General features: G+C 46.6%; 5 protein-coding genes across 5 annotated transcripts; 4 read left to right on the plus strand and 1 right to left on the minus strand.

The window, feature by feature from the left end:
- The first annotated feature begins 107 nt into the window (after positions 1-107).
- VE01_05929 (uncharacterized protein) lies at positions 108-1,756 on the plus strand. Its single transcript, XM_018275387.2, has 3 exons — positions 108-308; positions 401-1,002; positions 1,077-1,756. Exons 1-3 carry the CDS (start codon positions 277-279, stop codon positions 1,529-1,531), a joined length of 1,089 nt encoding a protein of 362 aa, XP_018129393.1. The 5' UTR covers positions 108-276; the 3' UTR covers positions 1,532-1,756.
- A 99-nt stretch (positions 1,757-1,855) lies between these two features.
- Positions 1,856-3,973, minus strand: VE01_05930 (uncharacterized protein; the record flags this gene model as incomplete). The annotated part of the gene is made up of 5 exons (XM_018275388.1): positions 1,856-2,275; positions 2,341-2,940; positions 3,111-3,307; positions 3,359-3,913; positions 3,970-3,973. The coding sequence occupies 5 exons, from the start codon at positions 3,971-3,973 to the stop codon at positions 1,856-1,858; spliced, it is 1,776 nt and encodes a 591-aa protein (XP_018129396.1).
- Positions 3,974-4,565: 592 nt separating this feature from the next.
- On the plus strand, positions 4,566-5,814 carry VE01_05931 (uncharacterized protein). Its single transcript, XM_018275389.2, has one exon. It carries the CDS (start codon positions 4,704-4,706, stop codon positions 5,724-5,726), a length of 1,023 nt encoding a protein of 340 aa, XP_018129322.1. The 5' UTR covers positions 4,566-4,703; the 3' UTR covers positions 5,727-5,814.
- A 1,058-nt stretch (positions 5,815-6,872) lies between these two features.
- Positions 6,873-8,436, plus strand: VE01_05932 (uncharacterized protein). Its single transcript, XM_018275390.2, has 4 exons — positions 6,873-7,172; positions 7,219-7,887; positions 7,942-8,060; positions 8,107-8,436. Exons 1-4 carry the CDS (start codon positions 7,049-7,051, stop codon positions 8,161-8,163), a joined length of 969 nt encoding a protein of 322 aa, XP_018129394.1. The 5' UTR covers positions 6,873-7,048; the 3' UTR covers positions 8,164-8,436.
- A 638-nt stretch (positions 8,437-9,074) lies between these two features.
- On the plus strand, positions 9,075-11,699 carry VE01_05933 (uncharacterized protein). Its single transcript, XM_018275391.2, has 7 exons — positions 9,075-9,293; positions 9,360-9,911; positions 9,962-10,158; positions 10,205-10,625; positions 10,672-10,966; positions 11,014-11,351; positions 11,400-11,699. Exons 1-7 carry the CDS (start codon positions 9,088-9,090, stop codon positions 11,449-11,451), a joined length of 2,061 nt encoding a protein of 686 aa, XP_018129395.2. The 5' UTR covers positions 9,075-9,087; the 3' UTR covers positions 11,452-11,699.
- The last annotated feature ends 991 nt before the right edge of the window (positions 11,700-12,690 follow it).

Below are 12,690 nucleotides of genomic sequence, written 5' to 3' on the forward strand. Positions count from 1 at the left end.
CTCAGACTCCGAATATACTAGACTAGCCACAATCTAGTCTAGCCTAGTTTTTTTAGTATGAAGTTTTGTATGTAGCGAACTGCGAGCTCCGAACTGCGACGTAGTATGCACTAAAGCTACAAAAGGTAAAGCAGTACGTACTAAAACTGCGAACTGTAAACTTGTGGTTGGCAGGTTTAGGCAATACGAATATTTGAGATTAACTCAAGTTACCATCCACTGAGTAACCAACTTGCACTTGCTGAGTAGTTGATTAAGGGAATATACTTCACCAAGATGCCTCAGCCCGAAACCATTGTAGTTGTCGGGTACGTGTTCCGCTATACTCTTCACTTACTCCCTCCCTTTCGTTCCCAGCCTTGATCTTGTCAAGAACTGTGCTGACTAATCTCTCCGTTAGAGCTGGAGTGATCGGCCTTAGCACTGCTCTGTGTATTCAGCAGCATTTGACGCCCTTGCAATCGGTCGTCATCGTTGCTCGGGATTTTCCCAATACCACTTCAATCAATTATGCCACTCCTTGGGCAGGTGCCCATTATCGCCCTGTACCTGGCCAAACTCCCCAAATAGTCCAGGAGGCAGCCTGGGCAAAACGAACGTACGACGTATTCCAACACATCGCCGCTGAAGAGCCCGCTGCGAGTGGTGTGCAGTTTTTGCCTGGAGAGGAGTATTTGCAGAAGCCGCCACCGGAGTATCTGGATGCGGTGGCGGATGTTTCGAAGAGCGCTTATGGGCATCTTCAGGGGGGGTTCGAGCGACTCAGCCTCGATGAGATTCAAAATTCTGCTGTGCGTCTAGGCATTCGGTACTGGACGTACTGCGTTAACTCGCCCGTGTACGCAGCATATTTGTTACGGAAGTTTGTCCTCAAAGGCGGCCGGACTAGAGGATATACGCTGGCTGCGCTAGACGAAGCCTTTTTGTTAGAGCCGAATGTGACTACAGTGGTTAATTGTTCTGGTATGGGCTTTGGAGATCCGAAGTCGTTCATCATTAGAGGTATGTTCCGTCCCTTAACTTGCCTGGTTGGTGTATCTGCAAGCGTCATCAGTGGAAACTAATTTTGCTCGCAGGTCAAACTTGTCTTGTCCGCAACAGCTGCTCGAAGACCATCACCCATCAAAATTCCGATGGATCCTGGTCATTCGCGATCCCTCGGCCGCTCGAGGGTGGTACTATCATTGGTGGCACCAAACAGCCCCATGATTGGAATCCGAACCCCATGCCGGAAATCCGACAGACTTTATTGTCAAACGCAGCAAAGTGGTTTCCTTTTGCCTCTAGTACGCCACAGACCTTTGATGTAGTTAGGGACATTGTGGGACGCCGGCCAGCGCGGGAGGGCGGGTTTAGGCTCGAAGCTGAAACTATTGGTGTGGTAGGTGCAGATGGATGTAATAGAACTCGTAATGTTATCCATGCGTATGGCATTGGAGGCAGAGGAGTCGAATTATCTTGGGGGATTGCTGAGGATGTCGCAGGATTATTGCTGGGGAAGGGAATAATAACGGAGAAGGCATTGTTGTAGTCTATTGAAAGCATTGAGCAAGAGGTTTTGGATTGCAACTCGATGCTACTGTTATGGATTTAAACTCATGAGATCTAGTGCCTAATTCCTTCTCTAATTGTCTGGCAAAGGGTTACAGTTATCAAAAGCTATTCTGTTTGCCGTTGTGGAGTGGATCTACGGCTTGTGGTGTACCTCTAGGATAGAAATAAATACGGCACCTTACTTACGTCTTATTTTAATAACAATTTAAACCATAAATGACAGTGTATGATTACATTGAAATTATACAAATGGAAACTGAATCCGATTGCTAGTACAATCCACGTATGGACATGCTATTATCTAAATCTTTGGGGAGATGCCAAGTTTCTCATCCTCGGTGACAGCCAGAAGAGAACCCTTAGACTTTTCCAGCACCGTATCTGTGACGATATTACCCGATACTTCTGTCGTCAGATGATAGTCACCGCTCTTACTGAGTGTGTACTCTTCCTTGTCAATGTGGCGGAACGTAAAGTAGAATACAACAGTAAGGATTCCTCCTGCGATACATGGTCCACCAAAATCCCAGGTTAAGTAGGGGTCCTTTATCACTGACGAGCAAGCCAGGCCAATAATATATGCGATTGAAGTGTTGAAGAGATTGAGGGCCATGACCAAGCCTCTCATATTCTTTGGGGCACGAGAGTAAGCTATACCATAGGCCGGAATATTGATAAATAGCTCAGAGATACCACCAATGGCATATGGCAGTGCTATCCACTAATATTTTGTCAGCAGGGCATTCTGTAGTGCACTATGATTCCTGATAAAACAAGGATACATACCCAGATAGTAATAGGAGCAACCAAAGAGACGCCATTCGCATCAACGCAGGTATTGCTCGTACCAAACTCTTTGCACGGTCCCAACTTGTATGCATAGTAGTTAAGCAAAGTGTATCCCATGCCGCCTATTGTGGACATAGCGAGGCCAGTAGTGATACGAGCGACTGGGCCATAATGGATATTCTGGCGGCGTAACAGTGGGTAGAGTCCATAGTTAATAATTGGAGCAAATAAGATAATACTCAATGAATTAAAGTTGCTGATAACATCGTTGGGTACCCCATTAGTCGTCAACATTGTCGACAAAAAGCTCGCAGCCTGGCCAATACCATTATCATTAAGATACTGGATCGGGAAGAAACTGAAAATGCCCGCAGCTTGGAATGTACGGCGAACATCGTCAACAAATTCATCATTCCACCTAGTAGGGATATTGAGTCCACGGGTCGCAATAACGGACGGCTTAGCAGATTCCCAAAATCCGCGTCTTCCTATCTTCATGATACCACCGTGCCTTAGACAAATGCCCAGCACACGGAAGACATTAGGAAGGTCGCTGCCTCCTGGTGGGAAGAGAATGAGACGTTTGCGGATCCAAAACTGTAGGAAGATCAGTTTCAGTACATATAGCATCTAGACTAAAATTTAAAGATTTCAAAGTGACTAAATTTAAGCCATCGGGCAGACAAAGGAGAGAAGGGACGTACCATTAGAAAAGGAAGCGGAAGATACAAGAAAAGTGGCAGTACAAACGCCAACCACCATCCTACATACTTCTCTGAGTATGCAGTAGCCACTGCCATCATTCCGCCAATATTAATCATGAGGTAAAACCAGGTCATGGTTCTCTCCGTAGTTGCCTCAGGATCAATAATGACCCTTTCGCCGCTTTTTAAGACCTTTATCTTGGGTACCGTATGAGGGTTTTGATCAAGAAGTAGCGGCGCGATATTTGGTTTGAACATAGCTGCAGGGCCAAAGTCAATACTAGTGCATATATGGGGAAGAAGCTTCATACCAGTGCCGATAGACAGAATATATACAGAAATGAAGAATGGGATTTTAGCACCACCGCTAGCCAAAAGTGATGGCGCAGTAGAGCCGACCATTAACACATGGGCGATGCCAAAAACAAGAATGCCCCAGCAAATAAGCTTGAAGCGTCCGGTATACACATCCGATATGTAGCCAAAGATAAGCGGAAGACCATACGCCAACATGCTGAACGACTGATTTACAGCGTTCGCCTTGACTGTCCCTAGACCGAGTGCTCCGGCAGTTTGCTGAGTTCCGCGTGGGGGGGCGCCATAACCATTTCCACTTACAGGCATTGGCCGATTAATAAAATTGCTGATCAAAGATGAGATGCCGTAGTAGGATGCACGTTCAGCGAATTCGATAGCGCAAAGAAAGTAGGCCGCGACAGGAAGGCTTCCGGGCACACGGCGAAGGGTGGCCTTCTCCTCTTCCGTAGGAATGTCTCCGTGCTCGTCAATTGTCACATCAAAAACTTGGACATCGCCAGACGAAGATGTCCCCTTCTCATCAACAAATTGGTCAATATCTTTGGTAGCTGTGGATTGTCAGGAAATATTTCTCCGCGGGGACGTTTAAGTCACGAAAGCTCACCCATTACAACGTCTTCGATATGGAAGAGGATATGTCTAAAGATGCATGTTCTGAATGGCGACTAGAAGCTATATAAGTTGTCTGGTTGAGTGTATCCCCTGCTATAGATACAGATACGAAGGGACACCTGCCAGGACTCTCGCTGTATTAGGAAGGTGAACTGTATTTCGGAGACTGCGTAATCTATACCATAGTAAAAGAGTATGGTAAGGAGCTAAATAGTAACTATCTAGCTATCATTGTGCCTTTTCACTAGCGGTCAGACTATGGGTTTGGAATGACACCTCTAGTAGTCGGATCGGGTATCATTTACGGCCCTTGTTGTTTAAATTGGTGCTAAAAGGAGCTTGGGTCTAGATTTTGCCGGGGTAATATGCAAAAAGTTACACTTGTAACTCGTAGCACAAGAATTCCCCGAGTTATGAAACCTAGATGGGCGTTTAAGTCAGCAATCCTGGTCCGCCGGAGCTCATAATCCTGGTTCGGAGCTGCTTATCCTAGTGTCGGAGCTGACAATCCTGGCTCGGAGCTAGTAACTGGAATTCACACTTTGGCAACCAGATAAGGAATGACAAGATTATTCCAACTAACAATATCTTTAGTATCGGAGCTATATTCGACCTCTTAAAGTTGCAAGTGACAAGAACCAACAAGTAATAAATACCATCTAATGGTCGTCGTTTCTGATTTCATGTCCAGCACCTCAAGCCTAGTTCTAAACAAACAAAACAAAGATGATCAATATTATTTTCGCTCTCGCTTTGGTTAACCATGTGGTCACCGCACTCCCATCAATAGTTCTTGAGCGTGCGACAGCTGCCAAGCAGGTTGGGTACATCAGCGTCTCAGTTGCAACGCTATGGACCACTTCCAGCAAGCCGCGGCCATTGGTTGATGCACCCGCTCTCACAAACCCAGCCGATATCGACGGTTGGTTGAGCTCAATGAATGTCAGCCAGTACCTAGATCTCACCGACAAAAGCCGTACCCAGACACAAGCACTTTACGGCGCTCAGGTTGGCATTATCAGCGAACAGGACGGATGGTATGAGATTGAAGCTATAGGCCAGCCAACACCAAAGGATCCCATTGGCTACCCAGGCTGGGTTCCAACAGCTCAAGTGTCGCTCGACTCTAGCTACGGCAAGCTACAGTCGAAAAACCCCTTTGCAGCGATCAACAAGGTGGCCACCGCACCACTATACCGCGATGCTCTGATGAAAGAGAAATATCTCGAAATCTCCTACGACACGCGCCTACCAGTGATAGCACATATTGGTAGACTGATCCAAGTTGCAGTGCCCGGTGGAGGCTCAGCATACCTGTCTGCGAATCATGCTACTGTGTACGGCTCAGTTTCAAATATCCCATATCCTACTGGAAATGACCTCGTTAAAGCTGGAAAGCTGTTCCTCGGCCGCCCCTATCTCTGGGGTGGCGCATCAGGCTTTGCCTTTGACTGCTCTGGGTTAACGCATACTCTATACGATGCACATGGTATCACGATTGCTCGCGACGCAGGCTCCCAGGCGGACTTCACTGGCCATGGAACAAATGTTGCTCGGTCTGATTTGCAAGCTGGAGATCTTATGTACTATGCCAGCAACATTACCAGTTCAAGTAGCATCTATCATGTTACAATGTACATCGGGAATAATGAGATGATCGAAGCCCATGGTGCTGGAATACCAGTGAAAATCTCCCCGGTTCGCTTCGGCGACGATTATTGGGGTGCACAACGGTTCCTAACCCATTAGATGTGTTGATATTTCCGGGATTGAAGGGGATTAAGGAATATACTAGTCTTGGTCAGATAGTATATACCATAAATGATGTTGCTTGGAGAGTTGTTATATATTAGACAATAATATATTGATTCTATTTTTTACAATCTAATCATTCAGTTTTACATTGTCTGTCCCCTTTCGTAATACCTACTGCTTATATGACTGTGAGTTTTTCTGAATTAAACGTCACTTCTGGACCGTACCTTACGGAATAGCATATGAAGAAGCATTGTAGTTGTTTTTGGTTATGAGGAGAGGTGCGGAATAGCATATGACGGAAGTGTGCATAAGATCACACGTGCCAGACAAACTCCACAGATCCACAAAGGCCTCATTATAATCACTGGGCTAGTAGTCGACATCACTAAGGGGCATCCGTTTCTCGCTCGAGCAGAAATAGTCCCGCTCCAACTCTTCACACGCAATATTTTTCGTTGAGACATACACCAACCACACCTTCAACATCGTGGTCACACAGCTGATAGAGTCTGTCGCCAGTATCATTTTCATTGCTTCCGACACCCCTTAAAAAATCCAAGTGAAGGGATAGCTTTGAAGCAGGGGTGCACTCGTAGCTGCAAAAGGCCTCTAAAGTGAACAGCCTCTGATAGTAACTTCACAAATGGGTTGGCCCTAAGAGTTTGTGACACAGTGGGACTTTTAGCAGATACATCTAGACTAAATCGGAGCAATACTACCGCAATCACGAAAGGCTATGGAAGGCAGCGCAATATCAAGGGTCTCCCCCATTGTCCAAAGCGCACTAGTTCGTGCATCTTCATCGCATAATATAACTCAGTTAACATTGCGGGTTTTAGACAATGCTGAACACATCTTTCTGATGAAGATGCGCTGCCTCTGCTGTTAATTGGTTACCATGAAAATAAGTATTACAAGGGCTCACTATGATAAGGTCCTCACACCTGCTTCTTTGGCCTTGATTTGATGTGAATGTTCATTGCCCCTGAGTTGACGATTACATTCCGAACCAGGATTACGAGCTCCGAGCCGGGATTGTTAGCTCCGACACCAGAATTGGCAGCTCCGAACCAGGATTACGAGCTCCGGACCAGGTTTGCTGGAACCTAAACCCCCCAACTTTGACAGCAGCCTGGAAGATACTCATGCTGATAGCATGGCGTCGTTCCATCCTCTGGTTAACGATATTAGAGAGTTATATCCGCAAGCGAGTTCCATATCCAAGTCGATTTTTTTTTCTTCATTATATCTATCCTTTTTCGGTCTTGTTCCTATGTTAGACAGCATACCAATTCGAATTGCTAAATTTTACAATGGCTTCACCGAGATGCATTCCTGGATACGCCCATGAGGATGCTTTTGATGATGGCTTCCTTGATGTAAGCTCCATCCATACGTTATATTATTCACAGTATGGCAAGAAGGATGGCAAGCCAGGTAAGTGAACAACTCGTGATAATGTCGCTTTCTAAAACCTTAACAGTACTCTATCTACATGGTGGTCCTGGCGGACAAACCGGGAAAGCCAATACTGCTTATTTCGACCCTGCTGTCTATCGTGTCGTGCTCTTCGATCAGCGAGGCGCAGGCAAGTCCACTCCAAATGCAGAACTCCGCGAGAACACGACGGAGTTCATCCTCAGCGATATCGAGGTTCTTCGCAAGCACGTTGGCATTCCAAAATGGCACTCCGTATTTGGTGGTTCCTGGGGTTCTACGCTGTCGCTACTCTATGCACAAGAGCATCCTGAACTCGTTAGCTCTCTTATCGTCCAAGGCATTTTTACTGTGCGAAAGGAAGAGCTCGACTGGTCTCGACGTGCTGGGGCGGCGCGCATCTTCCCAGACCTGTTCGATAAGTTCATTGACCACTTACCTGAAGAGGACAGAGACACTCCATATACAGGGTATTACAAGCTGCTCACAGCCAGCGATAGGGAGACGCAGATCGCTGCTGCGAGATCGTGGAATACGTGGGACATGTCTATAGGAACAATAGAAGTGAACCAAGCTAGCCTCGAAAACATTAATGATGATAATTGGTCACTATCGCATGCATTGCTAGAATGCCACTATTTTATCAATGGAGCTTGGCTAGAAGATGGCCACATCTTAAAGAAGAGCAATTTGGATAAGATCCGCCACATTCCAAGTATATTATTGCGAAACAAAGCACTGATTAATGCACTTGCTAACTAAAATACAGTGACAATCATCCAAGGGAGATATGATATTATATGCCCTCCTCAGACTGCCTATGATTTGCATCAAGGATTACCTGAATCTCGGTTGTGTTGGGTTCCAGACGCAGGCCATTCAGCTAGTGTAAGTGACTTCCACCTTTAAACGACCCTTGTGCTGACATTGTAAGGAACCCGGAATACACCGCAAATTGATTGAAATTTGTGACGAATACGCCCAGATTTGATATCAGCCATGACGAATAGAGGAATTTTGCTATGCATCTACGATTTATGGCATTTTTACCATGGTGAAGGTTGCCATGTATAGTTTTGCTAGTCAAGAATCAAGTTTTGGTATTGGTAATATTACCATAATTGAACCCTACTGTGCAAGCTATGATTTGCTTCGGAGAACACCTTCTTACGTTTATGACGCAGCGTTGAAATCGTTCGAGCAGTCGCATGGATTATACTAGTGCAGTCATTATTAGGTACTAAGAATTGTGCTTAACACACGTTACATTATCTTGGACCTGGTTACCTGCCATTTGTCGCCCCACTAAAGCTGCCACTGCCCATCCCCCCGCTGCGGGGTTACATATCCCTATCCGGCTATGTTGTGCCTATCTCCTGTCTTTGGTTTGTGGAGGTTGTGCATAGGTGATCCTACATTTTCAGTCATTTCTTATATTAGAGACTGTAGTCTTGAGCTCGTTGAAGTACGTCGGTTTCTTGTTTTCCATCTCGCCGAGGTAGCCTCTGTCGATAAGGCAAGTTAGGGTGACTGTGTTGTCGTTATACACGATGTCCGAAGTCTCACATTTATCCCATGGCTCTGAATTAGAATATTCTAGGGGGTGCCATAATAAACATAGCGATGTGGAATTCTCCAATCCATAGTATCCACAGCTACGCTTGTATTTCTCCGTGCATCCCGTTGACAACCTCCCCACCATAACTTCCGCGAATTCCGCGACACGCGGTTCCTCAAGCATAAATCTCGAATGTACGTGCCTATCTGTCTTGCACAAGCTATGTTTGCCGCGCAACTCCGTTATCTATTCCTCTTCGTACTAGATAATTAGATAAGGTTAACCCACTTTTTCCGAAGTACCCCACTCTCTCCGATCCTCCGCTCCGACTTACAAAACCGCACTCACGCCGGAGTAATGTCATTGAGCCATTCAAGCAGGATGAAGAAGCGTCTAAGGGCTTCTTGTGATCCCTGCAGAGTTCAAAAACTCGCATGCGATCATGTGCAGCCAGTCTGCTCTCGCTGTGAGCGAAAGGGGAACGCTGCTGCATGTTTCTATCGCGAGAACCCCTTCAAGCGCTCGAGGCCTTCAGTCGCTTCTCAGTCGCCGAGGAGCCAGGTGTAAGCATGCGCTTTGCATTCAAGATCGTTCCGCTTTTTATAGCCCGTTCTAAAGCCCATTTATAGGCTGTCTCCTCCAACCGTGCCCTTATCCTCTCCAGCACAAGCCCGGCTATATCCCAACCCAGGCTTCCTCGGGTCGTCGTCTTTTGAGGCGGTCGTACACGAACTTAATGATGAGAATCAACAATGCATAACTGCACCTCTAGGCTCTGAAAACACAAGTCTAGCCAGAGAAGTTGCCCGATCCACCGCTCAATTCACCCAGGATCTTCAACGAATACAAAATGGGGCAGACGTGCTAACCCTTGCCTTAAACCTACGGAAGCTTAATGCGACGAAAATACTATTTTCCGAATGGGGAGGTCACAGCAGTGACCAGTTTCTAGGTTCCACATGTGCAACTCTCTTCCAAGAGTCTTTCTCCGCCGATATGGCTGAGATTGAGCAAAGCACCGATCAAGTGAATGGCGTCCTTTCCATGTCTCGCAGGTTGTTTGATAATAGCACCAAGCCCTTCGACATTAGTGATTCAATGAGTGTGAAGGAATTCTATTCTCTCTACACCGCATCAAACTTGCGCTGGGAGACCATTGGTATAATAATAACATTCATTGGGTAAGTAGCACAGTAAACCGCGCTGTTATGGAACACCCTAACATCGTTAGGATGATCGCGATAGAAAACAGACACTGGCAATCAATCGATTCCACAGAGGTAGAACGACAGCGCCTCATTTCAAAACTGGTTGAGGCAAGCGATACCTGCCTGCTATTTTGCGAGACCTTCGACAACCTAAACGACATGCACATCACGCTGCTTCATCTCAACTTCCTTCTACATTCCATGTTCGATGGAGACCAAAGTAGGAATCCACGCCCTTAATGTGGCTGTAGAACTCACAGCCCTAGGTTTCAAGACGTGGCGCCGGTTGCACGATGCCATCAGTGCGTTATTTGCGCTTGGTCTCCACGAAGAGCTCGTCGAAGGCCCCAAAACACCCTTTTTTGTGGTCCAACTCCGAAAACGCATATTTGCGAGGATATATGGAGCGGATATAAGCTTCGCGACGTTTTTAGGCCGCCCGCCGAGAATAAGCAAACGCTTCTGCTGTATTCACGTTCCGCTTGATCTGGAAGAGGAAGTATATGAGTACGGAAGAGAAGAAATAATCACTGAGATGCAGCAGATTGACAGCAATGGTTGGAATACCAAAGGAGAGATTAGGAAACATGCGGGTCGACGATGGTCAATGATACTCGCAACAATTACAGAGGATATTTTAGAAGTCCTGCTAGGTCGGCACCCGACAAACGTGCCCGATACTATATCGTAAGAAGTCCTTCACGTTGATGATACGTAGCTAAACTCATCACAGCAGGATTAGAGTAGAGTGTGAAGCGGCTTGGGATTCTCTACCAGCCATGCTCAAGAGTCCGAGAGAATCTTTATGGCACAGCGGCTATTCACCCAAACAGCTTGATACTCTGATCTTAGTCAAGCTCTTCTACCTTCATACTTTATTCCTGGCGGAGAGAGCTCTTTCACGTCATACTCGGGAGATCAGTTTGGGCTCCCTGTCAACTGCCTATGAGATGCTTTGCTGGGTGAATGATGCAATGATACGGAGAGACAGGTTATCAACATTTGCGCACACTTCGTTAGCTTGGAGAGTAGGTTACTTGCGCTCTTTCCCCGAGTTTTGCTAACAAGACACAAGGTAGCATCTTTTGCTCTCCCCGCCGCCGGTGTCCTTGCGCTGAATCTTCTGCGCCACGCCAGCAATAGTTTCCTTCAACGACATGAAGCTGTGTCCCGAATGCAGATTATAGAAGGGCTTTCCGTACTCACAGCACACCTCGATGTTTTGTTTGAGCCCGGTGATGGGAATTATCAGCTATTCTGTGAGGCTAAACGTGTACTACAGTCAATCCTAGAGATCGCGATCACGCCAGCTGCGCAGAGGCAGGTTGATGGCCCCTTTTCTGATTCTGCTGTGGGATTCAGTGAGGCGGACTGGGAAAGTTTTGACCAGTGGGGATTCGATAGCGATTTCTGGTAGGCAATATTGCTCCAAAATATCCTTGCTGTACTGATTGTATGCAGGTCAAATCTTGGGGATCACCCGCTGCTCGCTTCTGAGATGTACGATGGGTAGAATGAATGGAAAGAGGCTAGATGGCTTTGTTGTGTTGATATCTGTGCTGTTTCGTTTACGCTGAAAATTGGTTGAAGTATGTGAGAAATACGCTCAGCTTTAATAATAGTTATAATACCCACTATTATTATATATTGTTGATATTTATTTTTTACCTGCATTCTAATTTTTTTTAGTTAGAGGCAAGATAGAATTAAACTTGATCTATTCAACTGCTTCACTAAACTGCTTACAGCTGCTACGGGGTGGACGACTGCGAGGAGACGGAGTGACGGGAGGATAGGTGGAAGGAAGCAAAAATGTGATCGCATATAAAGCTGTGGTGGGCGAGATGCAGCGTGCAAGGGGTTCGAGATCTAGATCACGATCTTGCGTTGCATCTGGGCAGGAGGCCAGGAATGCATGTGTGTGTATAGATCTAGATTTCATAAGGCTTATTTTGGCGGTTTAGGTGTGTATTTGTATTACCCACCTCTCCCTACTCAATGGCCGAGTTACGTTCTTTGCGCCTCCGCGGCTATGGAGATACAGTTTCGTGATATGGTTTGCTATGCAACTATCATAGGTGGGAGAGGAGGCGGAAAGAAACCGAGGAAAAAATACGACAATACGAGTAGAAGCCAGACAGCGAGAGGTTATCGTGGGGGAGTGTAGAGCCAGGGCCAGGAGCGAGGTGACGCAGCACCGGCATCACGCATGATCGGCGCAGGGACCTACAAGCGCAGGATCTCGATCTCGATCCCCCAATCACGCGGGCGAGCACGCGAAGGGGTTGTAGTGAGGTGTGCGAATTTCTTCTCTACCGGTGCTACGAGGGAGGTGCGTGGGTTAATCTGAGACAATTGAATCTCAAACAAACATTCCACATAAAAAGCATTCTATCCTCACGTGGATTTGTCAATTCACAGAATCCACTCAATCCCAACAATTCAAGCGTGCGCGTCTCTTTTACGTCTCCTACCAAGACTCTACAAAAACCGCCGCGATCCGGCCTTGGGATCTTACCCAGATCTCCCCAAATCTCTCCAGATCGACCTCCACCGCCACCCAGATCGACCTCCACTACCCGGGCCCGAGTACCCAGAAATCCCAAACCTTACCCCAAAATCCAATAAAAACCCCAAACAATCCCGAGAATCTCAACTTTCCAAACCGAGTATATCCAATAAACCCCCAAAACGCAGGCAAACGAAAGAAATGGGGATGCGTCTGATGAATGTATGGATACTCTTTCGGCGA

This window comes from Pseudogymnoascus verrucosus (genome assembly GCF_001662655.1).
Source record: "Pseudogymnoascus verrucosus strain UAMH 10579 unplaced genomic scaffold scaffold_29, whole genome shotgun sequence".
NCBI lineage: Eukaryota > Fungi > Ascomycota > Leotiomycetes > Thelebolales > Thelebolaceae > Pseudogymnoascus > Pseudogymnoascus verrucosus.

Coding starts and splice junctions, on each gene's coding strand:
- VE01_05932 (XM_018275390.2), top strand. CDS start 7,049: ATGGCTTCACCGAGATGCATTCCTGGATACGCCCATGAGGATGCTTTT. Junction 7,888..7,941: donor TAAGATCCGCCACATTCCAA/GTATATTATTGC, acceptor ACTAAAATACAG/TGACAATCATCCAAGGGAGA. Junction 8,061..8,106: donor ACGCAGGCCATTCAGCTAGT/GTAAGTGACTTC, acceptor TGACATTGTAAG/GAACCCGGAATACACCGCAA.
- VE01_05931 (XM_018275389.2), top strand. CDS start 4,704: ATGATCAATATTATTTTCGCTCTCGCTTTGGTTAACCATGTGGTCACC.
- VE01_05933 (XM_018275391.2), top strand. CDS start 9,088: ATGTCATTGAGCCATTCAAGCAGGATGAAGAAGCGTCTAAGGGCTTCT. Junction 10,159..10,204: donor CATGTTCGATGGAGACCAAA/GTAGGAATCCAC, acceptor TCACAGCCCTAG/GTTTCAAGACGTGGCGCCGG. Junction 10,626..10,671: donor AACGTGCCCGATACTATATC/GTAAGAAGTCCT, acceptor AACTCATCACAG/CAGGATTAGAGTAGAGTGTG.
- VE01_05929 (XM_018275387.2), top strand. CDS start 277: ATGCCTCAGCCCGAAACCATTGTAGTTGTCGG. Junction 309..400: donor GAAACCATTGTAGTTGTCGG/GTACGTGTTCCG, acceptor TCTCTCCGTTAG/AGCTGGAGTGATCGGCCTTA. Junction 1,003..1,076: donor GAAGTCGTTCATCATTAGAG/GTATGTTCCGTC, acceptor TTTTGCTCGCAG/GTCAAACTTGTCTTGTCCGC.